This window comes from Phyllostomus discolor, chromosome 10, assembly GCF_004126475.2.
Source record: "Phyllostomus discolor isolate MPI-MPIP mPhyDis1 chromosome 10, mPhyDis1.pri.v3, whole genome shotgun sequence".
NCBI lineage: Eukaryota > Metazoa > Chordata > Mammalia > Chiroptera > Phyllostomidae > Phyllostomus > Phyllostomus discolor.
In genome coordinates this window covers 10363348-10383550 of record NC_040912.2, presented here as the reverse complement: position 1 = coordinate 10383550, position 20203 = coordinate 10363348, and the positions used below count along the sequence as shown (strand labels likewise).

The 20203-nt window shown below is 47.2% G+C and overlaps 1 protein-coding gene across 2 annotated transcripts in view; it reads right to left on the bottom strand.

Annotated features, from left to right (window-relative positions):
• CPVL (carboxypeptidase vitellogenic like) overlaps window positions 1-20203 on the bottom strand; it is a 108081-nt gene that overhangs the window by 17824 nt on the left and 70054 nt on the right. For both annotated transcript variants that reach the window (XM_028526055.2, XM_036010455.1), the window contains exon 12: window positions 2692-2874. In XM_028526055.2, the coding sequence (XP_028381856.1) occupies window positions 2692-2874 (183 nt within the window). The remainder of the gene's footprint in view (window positions 1-2691; window positions 2875-20203) is intronic.

The following is a 20203-nucleotide window of genomic DNA, read 5'->3' as shown; positions in this document are numbered from 1 at the left end:
GGCCCATTGCTCCCTGGCTGCACCACATTCAAGTCTGCCCTTAGTGGCCTAAATACCAGTATTTCAACTTTCCCCTAAGAGTTGACTTTCAATCAAACATCTTCCCTGACCTTGACTCTTATCGTTTATGGGTTGGCCAAAAAGTCTGTTTAGTTTTGTCCATTAAAATAAAAGACACATTTTTCATCTTCACCAATAGCGTCATTCTTTGGATATTTGAGTATGTCGGCTCTCTCCCACTGTTGACTTCTAGTGGGTACAGGCCAGGAGTGCTGCTAAACATCTTCCAGTGCATGAGACAGACTCACAGTGAAGAATTATTTGGCCAAAATGTCAATAGAAGCCAGAAACGTCACAAACCACTTTTGGCGTGTTCACTCAGTCACAGCACCTTCTCCATACACTGCGCAAATCTTTTTTGTGTGTTCAGTTGCATTTTTACTTTTCTCGAAATAATAAAGCATAATATGCCGAAAATGTTACGTATTTTCTTCCATCTTCCGTATTAAAATGGTGGCCCAAAAAATGCACCAATTTTGATTTTTTTAAAATAAAATGCACACTGATATGACAACTGACCCAGTACAGTCTAACAAAATTGTTTCCAATGAAGTTGAAGACAACTAAGCACTACTAGAGCCACTGTATGGAAAAAACTAAATGAACTTTTTGGCCAACCCGATCTAATTTTCCTCTTGTCATGTACATTCTTTACGAGTGATGCAGGGTAGTAATGATAACAATAGTACTAGTGAATATTTACTATGAGTCAGGTACTGCCCCAAGCTTCCTAGCTTATTGAATCCCTTCAAGAATCCCATGAAAACGCCATAGACCCTTGTTTAAGAAATGGATCCCAGTTCTGGAGCGTACAGTTCTAGAGCTGAGAAGTCCACCATCAAGGTGTCAGCCAGTTTGGTTCCTGGTGGGATCTCTGTCTGGCTCCCACATGGCTGCCTTCTTGCTGTGCCTTCTCATGGCAGAGGGGGTGGGGCAGGGAGTGCAAGTGGGCTCTCGGGTGTCTCTTCTTATAAAGACACGAACCCCATAGAATCAGAGTCCTGCCTTTCTGACCTCATTTAATCTAATTACCTCCCATCCGTCCTACCTCCAAACACCATCACTTCGTAAGCTAGGACTTCAACATATGACTATGTGGAGACACCCTTTGGTCCATAGCAAGGAGGTCCTGTTCCTACCCCAATTTTTTTAGGAGAGGAAATTGGGGCACAGATAGCCCCAATTCGAGTGGAAGATTTGGAATGCAAATCACGGTCTTCCTATCTCAAACACTCATGTCTCTAACCACTCACTGCCTTGTACTGTTTCTCCACATGTATAGGTAGGTGTATGCAATAGTTGACTCAGGGGCAAAGAGGCAATAAAACCACTAAACTACCGTGAAGTTGCAGTGAAGGGGCTGGAAACCTGCACGCGGCTTTGGGGAGACAGAATCGATGCTGACACAGCACTTTCCGCCTTCTCCCCAGAACTCCCCGCGTGTAAACAGACACCCTTCCTGCCCTCCCCAGCGCCGTTTGCAGACCTCACACGTGTGCTGCCAGAACCGTTTCTGTTGAGTCATTCGGCTGGCCGTCCCACCAGTCTTTAATCCTTTGGCATAATCCATCTCGATTTAGAAACTATAACACTGTAACGTTTCCAAGGTAGAGTTTCCTCTCACTTGAGCCCAGAAATATGTCTTTCAACTGTTTCCTTCGTCCAAGGCAGTTAACATTTTGGGCAATATCTACATTTCTCACATGTTATTCGGTGGTTAGAATGGCTGGAGTTGCGGACACAAAGCTGCCCTTTTTACATTAGAACACACATACTTTTACTTGATCTATCATTTCTTCTAACAGAAATGAGTAATACGTACCATAACGCAGGAACCCCCTATGAAATTCTTTGTGAACTCTCATTTATTATCTCAGAGCAAAGTACTTTCAAGGAGGTAAGCGTCTGATTAATTTCTGTTCGGAGCATGTATTTGCCTCATGGAAAATTCAAGCATTTAGAAGCTGTAATTCCAAATACCCAGAGAGGCAAAACTGGGGTCCCAATGCTGCCTCAAATAAAACATTGTGGGGGAAAACAATCAAGTCCAAAAGATTTAAATTTCTTCTCGTGACTAAGCCAAGCCTCACCGAAGGGCTTTCTGGATTTCTCCAGAAACTTTCTGGAGGTGAACGGTGTAACCTTCGTGTCATCACGGGGGAGCCCTGCACATCCTTGAGGAGCTGAGACCTGCAAACCGAAGGCACAGGGGATGCCCCTAAAGTGGAGGTCACACTGGGGCCATGACAGCGAGATTTTGTTCTGGGCTCCGTGTACAACATCCAAATGCGATCCCAGGTTTGCCAGCGGAGATTGCATCGACCTTTCCTTCGGTAATTCATTCAAGTTTCCCTTTGTTCTCAGATGGACTCATTCTTTCCACAATGATTCCCCCTCTGGGGCTGAGGATTATCTTTCTGATTGCTGAACCAGACCTACCTACCCTTTGGCCTTGATACTTCCATAGACTCAGACCACTCTCCTCCTGTAGAAAGCAGGACCGCAGAAGAAGAAATATTTTGGCTGATGTGACTCTGCTGGAGGCCAGCCACGCCTTCCTGGCTCTCGGGCTCCGTTGTCCCTCCCACCGCCCCGGTCCCACTACCCGCAGGCCCCGCGGCGTTGTCATACCTGGTGGAAGTTACCCACTTGCCGCACGTAACCGGCCACTTCCTGATCAGACTTCAGGATCTTCCAAACCTTCCTTTCCGCTCTCCTGTACTCCTGGGATCCTTTCCAATTCACGGCCATCAGGTAGCGCTCGGTCAGGGACGCTGCCATGAGGATGTCCAGCTGGCCATTGTACATGAGAACCTAGATGCAATGGAGGCAGATAAAAATGCAGGGTTTAGCCAGTGAAGCCAGGGACTCTATCCAGGTAGAGAAGGTGCGCCTGCACAGGTGCACGCGCGGGAGAAAAGGGACAGCCAGGCGCATCTCTGAGGCAGGCGGTGTGCTCGGAGAGGCCAGTCCCACAGGGCAGTGGGACCCCACTCTTCCAGGTGGCCACACACCCGACAACCTGAAATAAACTCAAGCCTTGTTGTCTCAACCCTTGCACTGGCCCCAAAGTTTGGTTCTTCCTAGGAATCTACGTAAAGGCCTCTTTTGGTTGCAGAAGTGTGTGTGCCGTATTACTCAGTGATGTCACACACTGGGATGTGGGACGGTGTCAGAGAGGAGGGCTGTCATTCCCACATTTTAGTGGAACCGAGGAACACGACCCCCTAGGGTCTTCGTGCCGCCTGCCTTTCATTAACTTGGCCTTCAGCCCCCCAGGTAGCTGGTGGGCTGGGCCTTCTCTGGGGGGTTGCTAACCCGTATCTCTCTCCTCTCCCACGTTGATTTTCCAGCGGCGGCTCCAGTCTTCTGAGGCAGACAGACAGACAGATGCAGGTGCCTCCTATTTGTGTGACTTGTTGGAGACGACTGTGTCTGCCACGCAACTCCCAAGACCTCCTTTTCTTAAATGAGATAGCCGCTTGTCAACCGTGAGAAGTGTCCTATCTTCCCAGAATTTAATGTTTTTTCCCCCCTCAACGCTGAGGAATTGCAAAACTCCCGGGACAGCGTAGCCTGGGTCTGCTCTTCAGGGGAGCGGCGGTCCGTTTTTAACTCTACAAAGACTTTAAACGTGGAGCCCTTTCGCCCCAGTAATCCCAATGCTTTCAATGTGCTTTATGAAAATAAGCCCAAAGAAGTGAAAAAATATATATAACTGTATTCATTAGTCTCATTACAATGAAAAACTTGAACACCATCTAGAAGTTCCATAACGAGCGAGGGCTGGAATGAACCGTGCTGCATGAATTTTATGGGGTAGCGCAGCACCATTTACAATGTTTGAACTTCGAACAACGCTGAAAGTGCTTGTCGCGTAAATGCTAAGTGTGAACGGAACTCCCCCCAAAAATGAATACAGTCGATGAATTGACGTAGGTGGTGGAACTTTCAGTCATTTTCTCCTTTGTCTTCTACTCTGCTGAGGCTATTTTTATGCAACTGACACAATATTAATGCTCACGAAGCATGGCCACTCTATCCCCAGCACAGGGAGGTTTTGCTCAACCCCATGGTCCCTTTGATCTATTTGGAAGCTCTGGTTTGGCTCAGGCAAAGACCTTTGGTTGAATCCTCCAACTGGATATAAAATGTTTCGCTGCATGTGTTTCCATCTCCGCCTTCCTGGTGTGGGCTTCTTAAAAGGCTTACACATAATTAAACAGCCCGGGACCTTCACACACTGCAAATCCTCAAGCAGCACGGGCCAGGATTGGGCTGCAGATGAAAGGGCCCTCGGCCTCCGCTGCAAGAACATGGGGTCTTTCATGTCATCCCTCACCATCACCACCTCCCCTCCTCTCAGCAGAACCCCAAAGGGGAAAATCCCAGTCGATTCAAAGCATCTTTAAAAAGCTCAACTCCCCCATAGCAATAAAAATGTGCATTGTTTATACAAAGACATTGCCTCAAAGACCTTGAGTACTTAGGGCCCAGACAAAACCGCTACAGCTGTTTCGCCAACCGTATGGAAACAATTATATATGATCTGTACCAGCAAACAAGGCTTAAATGCTTCGCCATTCTAGGAAGGCCTGATTATAGCTGATTAACAAAGATAATCATCTATAAAGTAATTCCTCTGCTAGACCTCAATGAGAAGATGCTGATTAACTAGCAAATGCGCAAGTGTCTCTGGACTTTTTCCTTCCCATCAGACATGAAGCTTGCATCTTTCTGAGCATCTCTTGTGTCTGCTTACTATCATCAGTATATTTTGGAATTGATTTAAGGGATTTCAGTCCATCGATGTCCTCTTTAAGGGAGGAAAACCCACAGATGACAGCAGAAGCAGGCTCAGATGTAAAGCATGAGAGGGCATGTTTGTCGAACTGAATTGAAATGAAACCCATCCCTGAGCCGTGTCCCTGGTTCCTCCAGACTCATCATAAACTGGAGCATTAACTCCCTGGAATGAGGTAGTGATGGGCTGAACTGCATAATTTTGTGCATGTGATTTGTGGAAGGCCCATCTTGGGGGACAAAGGGAAATCCTCCTGCGGCAAAACAAGGAAAAGATTTTTAACTTCTAAAGGGCACATGCAACCAAAAAAAGAAGTCGGATTAATGATGAAGTGAAGTGATTTCAGAGCTGGCATTTAAGGCTGCAAGCCTTAAATATAAGAATTCTTGAGCTTTTGCTTTTATCTAAATGTCACTTTTACTCTGGTCAGCCCCTACAGGAATATCCCAGTTGTCTCTGGGGCTGGGTAAGTGGGCAAGATAACCCAGGATGCAGTGCCAATGAGCTGAGAAGCCAGGTGGGTGGAGTGCTGGCCTGGGTGGTCCCGAAGTCCACCGGCACATGTGGGTGACCCACATCCTGAGAGTCACAGATGTTCGAGGACAAGGCACAAGCCCTGGGGGGGTCGGCCAATAATGTAGGGTCTGCACACACACACATTCGCTTCATTTCTTCTCTGTAGGGCGACCAGCTATCTCCGTTTGTTCCTGGGCTGTAGAGTTTCCCAGGATGCAGGACTTTCAGGCTAAAACTGGGACAGTCTGGGGCAAACCTCCCCCTGAGGCTTGCTGGTATTTTAAGCAACAGGGTCTAAAGACAGAGTGGAGACAGACATGAATGCAGCTTTGAGCTCCACTTCCCTTGTCCGTCGTGAGTCTAACAAAACACGGAGCAGGAACGGGGCTGGAGTTGGTTGGCCAGGCAGCGCCCACAACACATCCTCGCTTGCCTCTCTGGCCTGTGGGGAGGCCTCCTTTTAGAGAATTTCCTTTCCTATTAGCACATAGAGATCTGACTGCTTCGCTTGTTGAAACTGATGGTTATGCAAAGACATGGAGAAATATTCTTTATTAAAAAACCAATGAGAAACTATAATTCTACTGTTGGTGCTCTATAATTACTATAAAAAGATGCTTTCCACTTGGGAAAAGAAAACATCAAAATGCAAGCAGTTAAGGTAGTTTAAGTGTGGCTGAGTCCTTTTAACCTGTTTTCAAGATTTTTTTTTGGTAAATGTGGTTAAGATGCTTTTAAATTGAAAAAAATAAATAAAACAAAACAATAACAGTAAGAGGTTAGGCACCTCCCTCTGGCAAAACGATGGGCTTCACTGCAGAATAATTTGTGCAAACTCAACTATTACCACTTCTCAATTTTTCATGACAACTAGGTTAAAAAAAAAGGCATAACTTTAGTTCATTCATAGATGACCCCAAAAAAACTCATTCCAGAATTCAAGCATTCACAAGGGAGGGCACTAGGTCATTTGGATTACAGCATCTTTTTTTCTTTCTTTTCTTTTTTTTTTGTCAAAAGGCAGAGATGAGAAAAGCATTTTTATTATGTTCTTTCCTTTTTGAAGTGCTTTCACGGATGTGTAGCTTTATTCTCGCACTGCTCCACGAGGTCAGGATAAGAAGCGTTACATAGCTCACCTCCACAGCGAGGTGCCAGAATGCAACCGATCACGAACTTCCAAACTTCTGCCTAGAACTCCTTCGGAAAGGAGCCGAATTCCCTCCAACCTACAAGCATGTGCTGACTCCCCACAGCTACATCTCTGGAAATGGACGGTTGGTTGAGCACGACATAGCTCCTATCTTCAGTTCAGAAACACTCGAGGTCTGTTTGTCCCGGTCTGACCACCCACCTCTGTCACTTCTCGCTCTGGCTCCATGGACAGTGAGGTGTGCAGGTGCATTGCTGAGCTGGTGACCGACGCCTCCCTTCTGCGGTAGGGCGTGGCCTCGATGAAGCAGCTGTGCAATAGCGTCAGCTCCTAGCAAAGGGGGCTCGCTCGGCACTCCATCCATCCACAGCCCTCGCACAGTGTCTGGCACCCCGTAAACCACACTGACACTTAGAAGGTATAGTCAGCTGCTCTCTTTCAAGGCTTTCTGTAATGCTGTGTAGGGACTGTCTGTGGCTGTGGCTCGCCCAGGTCCACTTCTCCCTCTCATGAGGACTGTATGTACTCCAGTCCCTTGAAGGATGCAGCCCAAGTGGAGGCCGTCACTCAGAGTCCCTCCTTTTCTGTGCCAGGGATGAGCACGGGACCGAAGCTGAGATTCCCTGATGAAGCTGCCCATTAGTTTTGCCACCCGGATCCCCAGAATTTTCCCTGGCCCCTATCTTTCTGCACTTGAGGTCTTCAGGTGTCCTGTGAATTCTGTGATCTAGTACATCTTTGATTCCATTCCTTTCACGCTTCAAGTCACCGGAGTCATTTTCTGTTGCAAAAAGCATGACATGCAAACCCATGCACCATTGGGCCCATGAACACAGGCCTCAGCGGCATGCAGTAACTGGAACCCCATGGAGATGTGGCCTAACCTCCACGAGCTTCAGTTCCCTTTTCTCGACGTGAAGATGGTAAGGCCTACATCTCGTTGCAGCGAGAACTAATGAGGCAATGTGCATACAGTTCCCAGTACACTGCCTGGTACCAATTGGGAATTCAGTGAGTGTTAGGTCAGCTTCGGCCTTTTTTGATAATTTGGTAATGGCTCAGCAAAGCACTTCTTCTAAGATAGACCTTCAGAGTGTGCGTGGATGGTCCTTTCGTGCTACACACTTGGTTGCCAAGCTCACCCTTTCAGACAAAGGCCTGCCTACCGTAGGAGGATGTCCAGCCAGGGCAAACCTGAACTCCATGTATTCAGACTCCCAAAATACACACCTTTCACTACGACTTCTACACATATCGGGGGTGCACTGCACCCCAGAAGTATCATCTTGGTAATCAGAGCCATAAGCCCACAAATTACTCTTTTAAAAGAACTTTTAGTTTGGAAGCATGGGACTGAAAATCACAAGGAATTTTCCCATATTTAAATGCTAGAAAAGTATGGTAAAAGCCTAGCTTTTAAAATGACCTTTTGAATAAGAATTGAACTCTCGTTATGTTACAGGAACTGTGTTAACCATTCTACATCTACGGTGGTTTCAAAACACCCCCAGGAGGCTGGTGCTATTTATGCTTATTCTGATATGAGGAGACAGAGATGCAGGGAGCCGAGCTAACCAGTAACAAAAAAAGATTCAAGTTCAGGTCTGCCTGCATCCAAAGAGTGTGCTTCTGACCCCTCCCCCACACTGCCTCGCTGCCCTAAGCCACTGCCTTGAACAGAACAGCTGAATAGGTGGCATATTCTTCATTTGTAGTTCCACATGCCAGGGGCAAACCCAGAGATTATTGCGACTCTGAATACAGGATATGTGTTTACAGTGAAGAGCAGAGGCCCTGTGACCGGGTTTGAATCGTAGCCCGGCTACTTCCTAGCAGGATTATCTCAAGGAACTTACTCAGCCTGTCTAGAGTTCAGTTTCTTCATCGGTACAGTGGGTACAAGAGAAACATCCAGGACAGAGAGTCACTGGGAGAATCACATAATACAGCGCACGTAAAGCTTTCTGCATCCCAGGCACACAGTAAATGGTCCAGAGCTCGACATACTATTCGAACAGTTCCATAATCTCCGAATGAAATGTTACCTGTGAGTTACAACTGTGATTTAGAATGTAGTTAGAATGCTAACACAACTGCATGAGGTCATGAATTTGGTAAAACGAACAGCAGGGGCCTATATAAGTAGCATGCGGACAGCAGCCTCGAGCCCCAGCCCTGGCTCAGCCTCCCAGGGCCCGTGCTTACTGAGAGACTGAGACATGTTATCTCGTCGCTCTGAACCTTAGCGTTCTCCTCCGTGGAGTGGAGTGTGGAGCGCCCATCGCAGACTTGTTAGGAGGGCCACATGAGATACGAGGTGTAAGAACGTCCTACAACCTGCAGAGCAGGGTCTCGTCAATGCTTTTGTTCCTCCTTATCAAGAAGAATATGAAAATTACCTTTCCACAGCGGCGTGCAGAGGTTTGAAATTTGCTACCTGAAGCCTTGCAGATAGATCCATTGAGTCTACATAGCCGTTTTGTTGGTGGTGTTCTTGCAACTAGAGGCCAGCATTCCCATACTGGGAGACCTGACCCCTCATCAGGGCCACCGTGACGAGCACCGAGCACCGGGCAGTGGCTGCCCGCCTCAGACACAGCCCCGCCCCCTCCGGAGTGGTTCCCCACCCCCACAGGGGTGCAAGGGCCGTCATCACATACTCAGGGCTATTGCTCTTATTTTTCTTAAAAGAGAAAAATATTTCTCTGTAACTAAGTCATAAGCAAAACAGAAAGATCAATAGGTCCCCATCCAACACTCATCATTGATTTCATTTCCTTCCTGGATCCATAAGCAGCGAGTCTCACTTCCGTCCAAAATGGGAGGGAAGTGGCCTTTTGTCTGAGTGGGAGAAGGGAGCATGGCTACACAAGGAATGCGCTGGGTGTGTTTGCGCTGCTCGGATGCAATCTCCACTTACCCAACAGCAAATATTTATGAGGCGCCCAAGGACTGGGCTCCCAGGGGACAGATAGGAAAAGATGTGACCCTTGCCCTGGTGATGCTCCAGATTTTTTTTTAAACTTTTCTAAACAGTGAATAATCAGAAGAGGGAAGGCAAGCTTGCTCTTTCAGGCTCTAGGCTTTCCTTGCGGGAGGGGTCACCAAAAGTCAGTTTCTCTCACATCTTCCTGAAATCTAATCATCGTGACATTCCAGACCACAACCGTGTCCCGTTCTGCATGTATATGAATCAGCAGTTTATCTATAAATTTAACTCTGTCAGAAAAAAACCCCAACAAAACTCTTCTCAGAAAAGACCTAATGCACAGAATCAGATGAGGAGGAACCCTTCTTGTACACAGTGTACGCCTCTGAAAGGTATTTTTCCGGGCATATATAAAGCAGCCAACCGTGTGAGGCCAAAACACTATCTGTCCACCAATGTACCTGCAGGCTCAACCAAAAGATCCCACGCCCTCAGAACTCAGCCCGACTTCAGGTGCGTTAGGGGGAGCGCACGATTGGTGCTCAAAGGGGAAGAGAGACACCTGTGCTTCCAGCGGCGCCTGCGCACCTGAGTTCTTGAACGAAGGGGCCAGGGGCAGAGATGTCCATAAACGTGCGCTTTACTATATATTGAACATTTTATTGTTGCCAGCATAAAAGCGTACGACTGAAAATAAATCACGTGAGGGCTCCCTTGCTGATCTAAACGTTCACTTCTTTTTCAATCCAGATCAAAACACTCGCGTCACTAACAGAGAACGCAAGACTTCTCCCTCTATTTGCCTGTTTATTCCACCGCTTATCAGGGAAAACTACTGAAACGCCGCGGAAGGCGGCTTTGGTCTCTGGATACGACAGGAAAGCACACGGCTTTTGTGAGAAGGCCGGATTTCTGTTGTTGCATTTTCAGACCAGAGATTTATGCTTCGATTTTGGCTCACTTACAACCCATCATAATACTTTGCAGACAAAGTTATGCTCTTTTCCCAATGATCTAGTGACCTTAATCTCTAATATTTTGCGGTTTCCTGTTTGGGGAAATGATTGAGCAGCAGCCTAAGCTATTCCAGGCGGCCCGGCGTTCCCAGTTGGCCACTATCTGTCTTCGTTCTGAATGTTCTCCTGTTTGCCAATCAAAAAAAAAAATTTTTTTTTTAAAGAAGTTTCCCTACAGATGCTAAATCAATGAAACTCCTACAAAGAGGCCCTCCACACTTCCTCTTCTGGCTGCCTTACTTATCTTTCTTCTATTACAAACTCCGGCAGGGCCTTCTGCCTGAGGCAATTAGCATGCCCCACCAGGGCCTGTCTCCCGAGCAGAAGGGAATTAATTTCACTAATATCCATCTCAGTCTCGGGTCATTCCCAAGGGTTTCTCCAAAGCTCAGCTGCAAAAGCAGAACTGAACTTGAGCTAAGGGGTACAGGTTCCAGCGCTGCTGCCGACTGCAGGCAGAATGGTCATCCTCTCACGGACGAGGCCTGCGCTCCAGCTGCCCATCTTGCACTTTTTGTGGGAGTGCTTCCTCCTGGCGATTTTGCAGGAAGAGAAGGCAGTAAAGATGCTCAGGAAGCCTGAGTCCCCGGGGTCTGCCCAGAGAAGACTGTGGCAGAAAATAATGCGACAACTGAATGAAACAGTAGTTGCTTCTGCCACCAAGTTAGGCTTCAAAAGGGACATATTTTGCTTCCAAGTGTAAGGAAAAGGGAAGACAATGAAAGAGGGAAAATGAACTTGGGATAAACACCCCCATGTGCCTGCCATTCGCCTACCAGCCGGTTCTGCCAAGACGCGTAAAGAAAAATGAGAATGGAGCAAAACAAGGTTGAGAGAGTGTACAGCGATTGTACAAACAATGTCTTCCAGCCAAAGAAAATTATGCCTGCTTTCTTGCAACTTAACTCTAAATAATTTCGTTGCTTTCCGAGGGGAACAAGAAGCAAAGCCAGCTTGAAAAAGGTCCAGCAAGCCACCGCGCCAACTCCGGGATCTCTGAGAACAAATTAACTACCTAGAGCAGCGCACTTAAAATTACTTTTAATGATGACCGAGAGTAGTAGTTTGCCCCCAGTTTGAGTGGCACCAGGGCTGGGGCCCACGCTGGGGGGTCCCTTGCTCTGCCTTCTTCTTCCAGGGTCTGCTCTCATGGCCCTTTCCAGACAGATCTGCTCAGCCCTCGAGCGTCCCCTCAGATCGTCATCTGTAACTACATTCTGAAAACCGGAAGTGTCCAGGCGCAGGCCTGCCACTCCCCCAGACAAGGCCCTCTAGGGACAAATGTCCTCCCTGGTTGTCTGAGTGTCAGCTTCAAGGCTACAGCAAGGGTCACATCCAAAGAGTGGCACCTGCTTGCCAATGCGATTGTCCTATGGACAGGTAGGCCAAGAGGCCATTTCTTTCTTTCTCTTCCTGCATCATTCAAGGGACCTAACTACATGTATCACACACATCCCACCGACAAGAAACAGCCCCACAGAGCAAACAAAACATGCTGTCATTTCTAATAGTTAAGTCCATAGCTATTAATCCACACTAAACAATACAGTAGCCACTAGCCACGTGTGGCCAGTAGGTACTTGAAACGTGACTACTCCAACTCGAGATATGCGATAAATCTATAAGACCCACTGGATTTTGAAGACTTAGTACAAAGAAAAGAATGTAAAATATCTCAACGATTTCTTAATATTGATTGCATATTGATATGATAATATTATGGATATATTGGGTTAAAGAAAATGTTATCAAAACTAATTTCACCTGTTTCTTTTTGTCTTTTTCATGGGCCTTCTAGAAAATTTAAATTTACATGGGGAGCTTGCATCCTGTGTGTATTGGGCAGCACCCATAGACCTTGGGTTTGGTACGTCCCACAAAGGTAATTGGTCCCTTTGTCAACAGTTGCCAAATGACAACAGACGTGACTTGCAAAGATGGCCACGCTCAGAGCAGCACCCTGCAGTTCACGAAGCCGGGTTAAGCTAATGGGAAACTAGACTGCGTGGAGGCGTGGCCGACGCTCCTGCAGCCTTGATGACGACAGGAGGGGTAGGCAGGACCTGTAGGAAGGCCCATTGCCATCAAGTCCCCGCAGCGGCTCCCTGCTCCCCAGCATTATCACCACCTCTGACATTGAAAAACTAGTAGCACTGTCATAGCACTGAGTGGATTGAGTGGATCCATCAGGGATCCTAAGGGGAGCCCTGGCTGGTGTGGCTCAGTGGATTGAGTGCTAGCCTGCGGACCGAAAGCTCACGGGTTTGGTTCCCGATCAGGGCACATTCCTAATACCACGTATAATTCCTAACGCCATGCAAATGCCACGCAAATAATGCCAACTGGCCAGTCCCCAGTTGGGGGCGTGCAAGAGGCAACGGATTGTTTCTCTGGCACATCGATGTTTCTCTCCCTCTTTCTCCCTCCCTTCCCCCCTTTCCAAAAATAAATAAATGAAATCTTTTTTAAAAAAGGTCTTAAGAGGAAAAATTGGCAAGGTGACTCTCTGTGGGGACTATGAAGTGTCCCTGCTACTCTACTGTCCTTTACACCCAGGACCACCCGGCTGAAGTTATCCTGGCGGCCAGCAGAATGTAGGGTGGCCTTGTCGTAGGGGACATGCTGGACAACCTGCAGAGGCGGCGGGATGTAGGTGTCCAGAAGCTCCCATAGCAGCATGGGCCGGGGGGCCGGGGGGGAGGCAGGCCTTAGAGTGTCCGGTGAGCAGAGCCCTCAGCGAGGTACAGCCCACCCCGGACTCGGGCTGGCCTTGAGATGCACCAGACCCATGGACATCCCCCTCCCCCACAACAAACTCGCCTTCCAGCACAAGGGAAAGTTCTAGTTGTCTGTGAATGAAGATCCCTGTGCTTTTCTCTTAGCAGAAAACTGAGGGTAAGTAGGCACTCCCCTGAAGAGCCAGAAAAAACCGTTTCTGCACGTCTGCTTCCCACCTGGGCTTATCCACCCGCCGGAGAAAAGCAAAGTTAGCGACAGGGTTGCAACCAGGCTGATCTCATGAAAGGAGGAAAGGACCTGTTTGCACAGCTCGCTTTTCCTTACCGAATCAAAAACAAAAGCCCGACCAATGCTCTGTGCGCTTCAGGGTTTCATCTACCCAGGAAAACCTGCCACCAGGCAGGTGCAAGGTTCTCTGCCCCGTCCGCTCAATGGTGCTATTCACCAAAGCCACCCCATTAGCCCGCAATTAGCTTTTTTTGTCCCCAAAACACAACTTCCCCTTGTTTGCTAAGTAAAGCATCCCTTTCCATTTTCTTTGCCGAGAATGTCAAACAGGCTCCAAAGGATTGTGCGAGTCCCTGTAACAAACATGGGGACTGTCGGGAGGCCGAAGAAACAGACGTGGATATTCAGAATGGAAGATGCTCGGGGAGACAGGAAAATCAAGACAGAGGATGTCAGGGGCTCCCGCCCAGGGCTCTCGTTTCAGAAAGCTTGCTTGAGGTTCCTGGCTTCCACTCAGTCACGTGGCATTCGGTGCAGGAAGCCCGTGCTGTGGGGTTGACTGCCAGCCAGGGACGGACTCGGGAGTTTCTCCTCCTGAGCAGGTGCCGTAGATGGCACCGACGGAGCCACGCAGGGGTGTGGTTGGGGGACTTCCACAGAGCGGGTCAGGCCAAGCTGGGGGTGCAAAGCCCCTAGGAGGAGCCCTAGAGGTTGGAACCGAGGCTTCCTCGGGCACTGGTGGGGGGTGGGGAGGTGCCTTCCCATCTGGACTAATGCCACTGAATGAAGTCACCGGGGCTCAGGGGAAGAAGAGGACACTGCAGCGGAGAGAGCTCTGGGCCTGCAGTCACAGCTTGTGGCAAGTGGACTCCGAGGATCACAGTCAGAAAAGCCGAGAGGCTGGCTTTGCACTGTGGCTCCATGACACTTAGCATGTGACTCTAGAGACCAAATAAGCTCCCCAGTACCAATCCATGAAGTAAACATTAGCAAAGCTTATGATCCTGTTTTCTTTGTTAAATAAAAAAGTAGAGCGTAACTATTTTCCTCCCACATGCCCGGGGAGGGTGGTGGGTACACACTGCTTTGGAGACCACCGGTTTCCAGTGGTCCAGCCTTTTTGGACATGTGCGTCAGCGGTTTGCATCTTCTCCTGCTCTGCTGTGACGCACAGAATGGATAGAGAGGCCTGCTGACGGTTATTGCTCACGAGCTACTCCTCATTGTATCCATAACAGAACACCCCCCAACTCTCTATCTTTTCAAAGTCAAGTCAACTGACATGATAGCCTTTGTTTCACAGCAGCTGGATTTTCAGAGCAACTGGATTTAAATGCAATCACCCCTTGGTATTTGCAGGGGACTGGCTACAGGTCCCCTGCAGATACCAAAATCTGAAGATGCCCAAGTCTCTTATGTAAAATGGTATAATATTTTCATATAACATACGTACATTCTCCTGCATACCTTAAAGTACTCTAGACTGCTTATAATTCCTAATACGTTGTAAATGCCATGTAAATCGTTGGTCTACTGTATTGCTTAGGGAATAATGACAAGGAAAAAAATGTCTGTACATGTTCGGTACAGATGCAACCATCGTTGGCCTAACTACACAGGACATGTCAGCAACAACATAATTTTTCTCTTGAATATTTTTGATCCACGGTTGGTCGAATCTGGGGAGGCAGAGCCCATCACCGCAGTGGGCCAACTGTGTGCACTTCTGAGCTTATTGATTCTTAGATCCCTAGCAGCTTTGTAGCAAATGGCATTGCCGCTGAACCTCTTTCCCCTCGCACCGCCCTCACCCTGCCATAGTTGGGCGGCGCCGAAATGAAGTCGACTTTTCCTGCTGCCACAGATCGCAAATGGACCTTCTAATGTTTTGAGTGCGACCTACCTTCAAACAAAAGAAAACCCTTGTAAAACGATGACAGTGCTCACCACGCAAAGTGATTTAACACAAGCCGGTCTGCACGGCAGAACGCAGTATCAAAGGGCTTTCAAAAAGAGAGAGAGAGAAAAAAAGAAAAATACATGGCGCTGCTCATTCGAACATTTCATCCCAACATAAATTTAAAGAACAGACAAGAAAATGTGTCAAAAGCATGGCAAGTTTGGGTGAAATCAAAGTCTGTCTTATAATATATGGTTAGTCGCTTTTCCCTGTATTCTTTGAAATGCTTAAAAATCAAAGAAGCCCAGATGTGTGTCTCATCAAAAAGAAAAAGCTGATGTTACTCTTGCACTTGGACTGTAACTGAAGCAGGTAAAGTGAATTCACAAGGCACTCTGCAGTACAAATGTACATTATTTATTTGCCTGTAAAGTGGCGGCTGCTTATCCATAGGCTCTGATTACATAAAACAAATGTCCCAGGATTAACTTCCCCCTTTTCCGCTATGCTTCACTGGGAGCTAAGCCGCTTCCTCCTCCCAGACATTGTTTTAGCGAGCAGCAGTGGCATCCCCTGCATTGTCTTCAAAGGGTCTGGAAGAAAGTCACCACATCAGCTTACAGTCAACAAAGCCAGACTTTTCCCATCACGCTTTCACGGAAGCTAGGGATCCAACTGTGCAGCTGAATAATCAGGCCGATTTAAGTGTTACATTTTTCTTGGTATGCTAGACACTTACCAATCGAGTTTCTTGGTCACTTTCACTATTGACATTTCGCTGTCAGAAGATGTTATGAAGGGAAATGCCACAAGCAATTAGAATGACTGCTAAAATGACTTTGTTTTACTAGAAATATTTATCTTTCAAACTTCTAAGTCACATCCATTAATCAGGAACTGCCTATTTCTAAACGAAGACCTTTTGATAGCCTAGGACAAGTACATAAAACTCTAACGACCTGGGTGTCGAGATTTCAGTCTGGTGGTGAAGCTGAGAAACGTTAAGATCCCGAATTCTGAAGATGCAATTAGTTGAAACTTAATGAGCTGCAGAATGATAAGTGACAGGGAAATGTAACTTTATAGTTACAATTTCCTGACTACATGAACTTTTAAACACAGCCAACTAAGCCCTGCCCCAGGGCAATTTAGCCTTTCAGAGTCTAATAATGTGGAACTTAAAACCTGGCATTTGGAGATGGTGCCTCTCAAAATTATGGTGGTCTTCCAGACAACTTAGTAACAGAGACAGCCTCATATCCAAGGTCATTGTTTTTGCTTTGACTACAAATGGCCTTTATGTATAGGGCTGTGGCTCCTGTTTGTTTAAATGAAGGTTTCACACAGGAAATGCAACACACGTGCTCACGCACTCACACACATGCTCACACTCACGTTTTCATGTCTCTGAAAATATAGTGCATATATTTTTAGAATGGCAAACACTATAAACAGACAAAGAAAGGGGTTCAAAACCTATTCTGAATCTTTAGCGAGAACCTTTGCAAGAACAATGTAACTTCTCTCTCTATCAGAAAGTACTGAAGACCCGGGGACCTCTACGAAGAGCAGGGTCTTCGAAGCCAACAGCTCTAATGGAGTATGAGTTGCACTTCCTAGATTTTAGACATGCCCTATCCATCCATGCAGCATTTTGTCAGTGTTAAAACCAGGATAACGCCTTACAATCAGTGTATATGAGTGGCTTGGTTTTTTTTTTAATGCTGCTTGAAAGAGGAAGGAATACAACATACATAATCAATGTAATTAGTGTGGCAAATCACTTGCACTTAGTAAAACTAAATATGAGTTTATTATAAAGACAGCTTATGGAATAACAAACCATCTGTCTTTCTATCACTTTGTACTTTTCTCTCTCCCTGCATTCCGCCTTTCCTCCCTCCCTCATCCATCATATCCTTCCTTTCTTTCGTCCCAGTTCATTGCACACTACTGCGTGGTAGTTGCTATGCTGGGATAGTTGCTATACTGACAGAACTTTGGTGGAGCGGGCCATGATCAGGTATTGTTTGCAAGCTTTCCATATGCTTCTAATGCAAAGGGACCAAAGCACAGCACCAAACCTAGGACATGTGGAGGGAGGGGCTAAATCAGTTCCTTATTGGTAATGAATTCTAGCACACAGCGGAGGCAAATAAACAACGCCTACAGGTGTTTGACTTTCTCAGACTTTTCATGGCTAAATCCAACAAAAATGTAAGTTTGTAACAGGGTGCAGCCGAGGGGGGCCCCCAAATGGGGATTTGTAATGGGGTCCAGAACTCAGGGTGTTCAGGAAATATTAGAAAAATATGTATATATAGGATGCCCTCACCCCTACAGGTCTGAGCTGGGGGATGGGATGCATGGAGCAGGGCCATTGAGAGCTGTTTTGAATAGCAAGTTTTGCAGATGACTTCTAGAATGGTCAGTTAACATGTCTATAACCTTTAAGTGGTTTCATGGATATGTGAAACAGCTGTGGCCATGCTTTGAGCCAGGGGGATGGGAGTGACTTCAACCTACGATGTTAGGGGGAGGCAGCTCCCTCTGGGTACAGCACCTACACAAAAGCTCGCAATGATTGGCTCCATGCCTTGGGCCTACGCCTGCCTGGACTTACTATGGCAGCCCAGTGACGCTGGAAGAATACGGGAATGCTGGCAGGTGTAACTGATTGTGGGAGGAGTCGGCAATGGGGCTGCAGAGGAAGATTGGTGCTGGGATTTAAACCCAGGCGCCGTAATCGCGCACGGCTTTTTGGGGGGGACCACGCAGCTTTGGGGTGCTCCCTTTTGCCACATGGCTTAGGAAGCAAGAGAGACTTTGCCTGGAAGAAAAGGGGTGAAAGGACTCTTGCTGGTGGGCCATGAGAAGGCGCCCCATGGTTGTGGATTAACTGGAGATCCATCATGGTAGCGACACAGCTGATGGTGCTGGAACCGAGGGGCTGCCTGAACCACGGACTTCTACATCTTTTCCTGGTAAGGTACCCGGACTGGGCAAAGGGGAAAAGGTAGGGCTGTGCATTTGTGGGTATTCTAAAGGACTTTGATATTTTTAATGAAGACATTAAGTCATTACTCTAAGCCTATATAACTTTTTAAATAAGTAATCCCTTTCCTTTTCACCAATCTGGCATTGGGAGACGTCCTTCCCTGGTGGCAGGCCAGGGCGAACCTAGTCCCTGGGGGGGTGCCCTGGAGCACAAGGGGGGTCCATTTGGTAATAGTATATCATTCACCCCCGCTCCCCAAGTCTGTTCTGTAATGGGTTCATAATCAAAAATCACCTAACACACAAGTAAACAGGCCTATTCTTTTAGTCTACTGGTCTGTGCTCCAGCCAATGCTGTTCTGTCCGGATTACTGCAGTCCATAGGAAGTCTTCGAGGGCAGCAGTGTCATTTCTCAGACTTGCTCTTCTCTTTGAGCATTGAGTTGGCTGTTCTGAGTTTCTTGCCTCTCCAAAGAAACTTTAAAATTATTTCATCAATATCCATAAAAGTAACTTGCTACCATTTTAACTGGAATTACATTGAGTGTGTAGATCAAGCGGTGAAGAATGGCAGTTACCCAGATGAGCCCTAAAAATCCCGATACGATTGTGACCTGATTGAATCATGAAGCTTCCGATAGCCGCACAGATTATTTCTCTTTCTAGCCACTTTGGAAATTGCTAATCTGGTACTTCAGTTTATCACCCACACATCTGAAATCACCGAATAGAAAATGAGTTTGCATACACATCCCTATAGGTCATTACAAGAAAAGGGTGATGTTTCCATGTAGTCCACCCAGGAGCTGGTGTGCTGGAGGAGTTCTATTAGTTCCCAGAAACCAAGAGGGTCTTCCTCTGCCTGTCAGGGACACTCCACATTGGCTAAAGTGCAGGCAGTACTGGAAAAAGACCTCCATGTTCCTATGAATAGAAATGTGTGTGCTATTTTCCACAACAAGTTAGCACTGAGTCTTATATAAATACCACTTTGAGGGTACTAACGTTTTAAGCCAACCTACGTACGTTGTTCTGATTCCAGGGCGACTACAGTGAGGTGCGCCACCACCACTGCAGACCAGCCAAAGCTGATCGCCGCCCTGCGGGCCCTGCCGGCAGAGAGAACGCTTAAGCTGCCTCCATAGCAGCTGCCTGGGGGTGTGCCCTCAGGCCAGCAGAACACTTCATTCTCTTTCTTTACGGAAAGGTGCTTTATCTGCACCACTAATCTGTTCTCTTTTTTTTCTGACAACTGAGTCAGCGTTTCAAAGTTTAAGAGATGCTCTGATTTCCTTGGAATTCGTATTGATAGGTGTAGGATACGTGGGAAACAGGGACAGAGATGTTTAGATGTGTTTTTTAATCCATGTATTCGCTATCAGCCCAGTGGACACTCGATGGCAATGGGCCCATGTCAGGTGAGCCGATGGCATAAACTCTCCTTGGCTGAGAAAGGAAACACGTTCTCATTAAATGTATACAGTGGGAACAGGTATCTCCCAAGGGCACCAAAAAAATGTGCTCGGGAACTTCCCTATTGTGCTCTCCACTGTGCAAGCCACTGACGTTAGATTATTTTCAAAAAGTGCTGTGCGTCTAGAGATGCGAACTCTATACTAGAGGCAGGGCCACCCCATGGGCCTTCTGGGTCCGACGCCAGTCAACACCGTCTGGTGATTGTGCATCTGGCCAGAAACTCCCTGGACGGTACTGAGGGTTGTGCACCGAACACCCGCAAGGGGCACTGCTCTTAACCCAGACATTGTAGAAATGAGTATCAGAAAACGGTGGTAGAGAGTTTAGATCACACGGAAGCAGTACGTGAGGACAATTTTTGACAGAGGGGAGTGAAGTGTGGGGA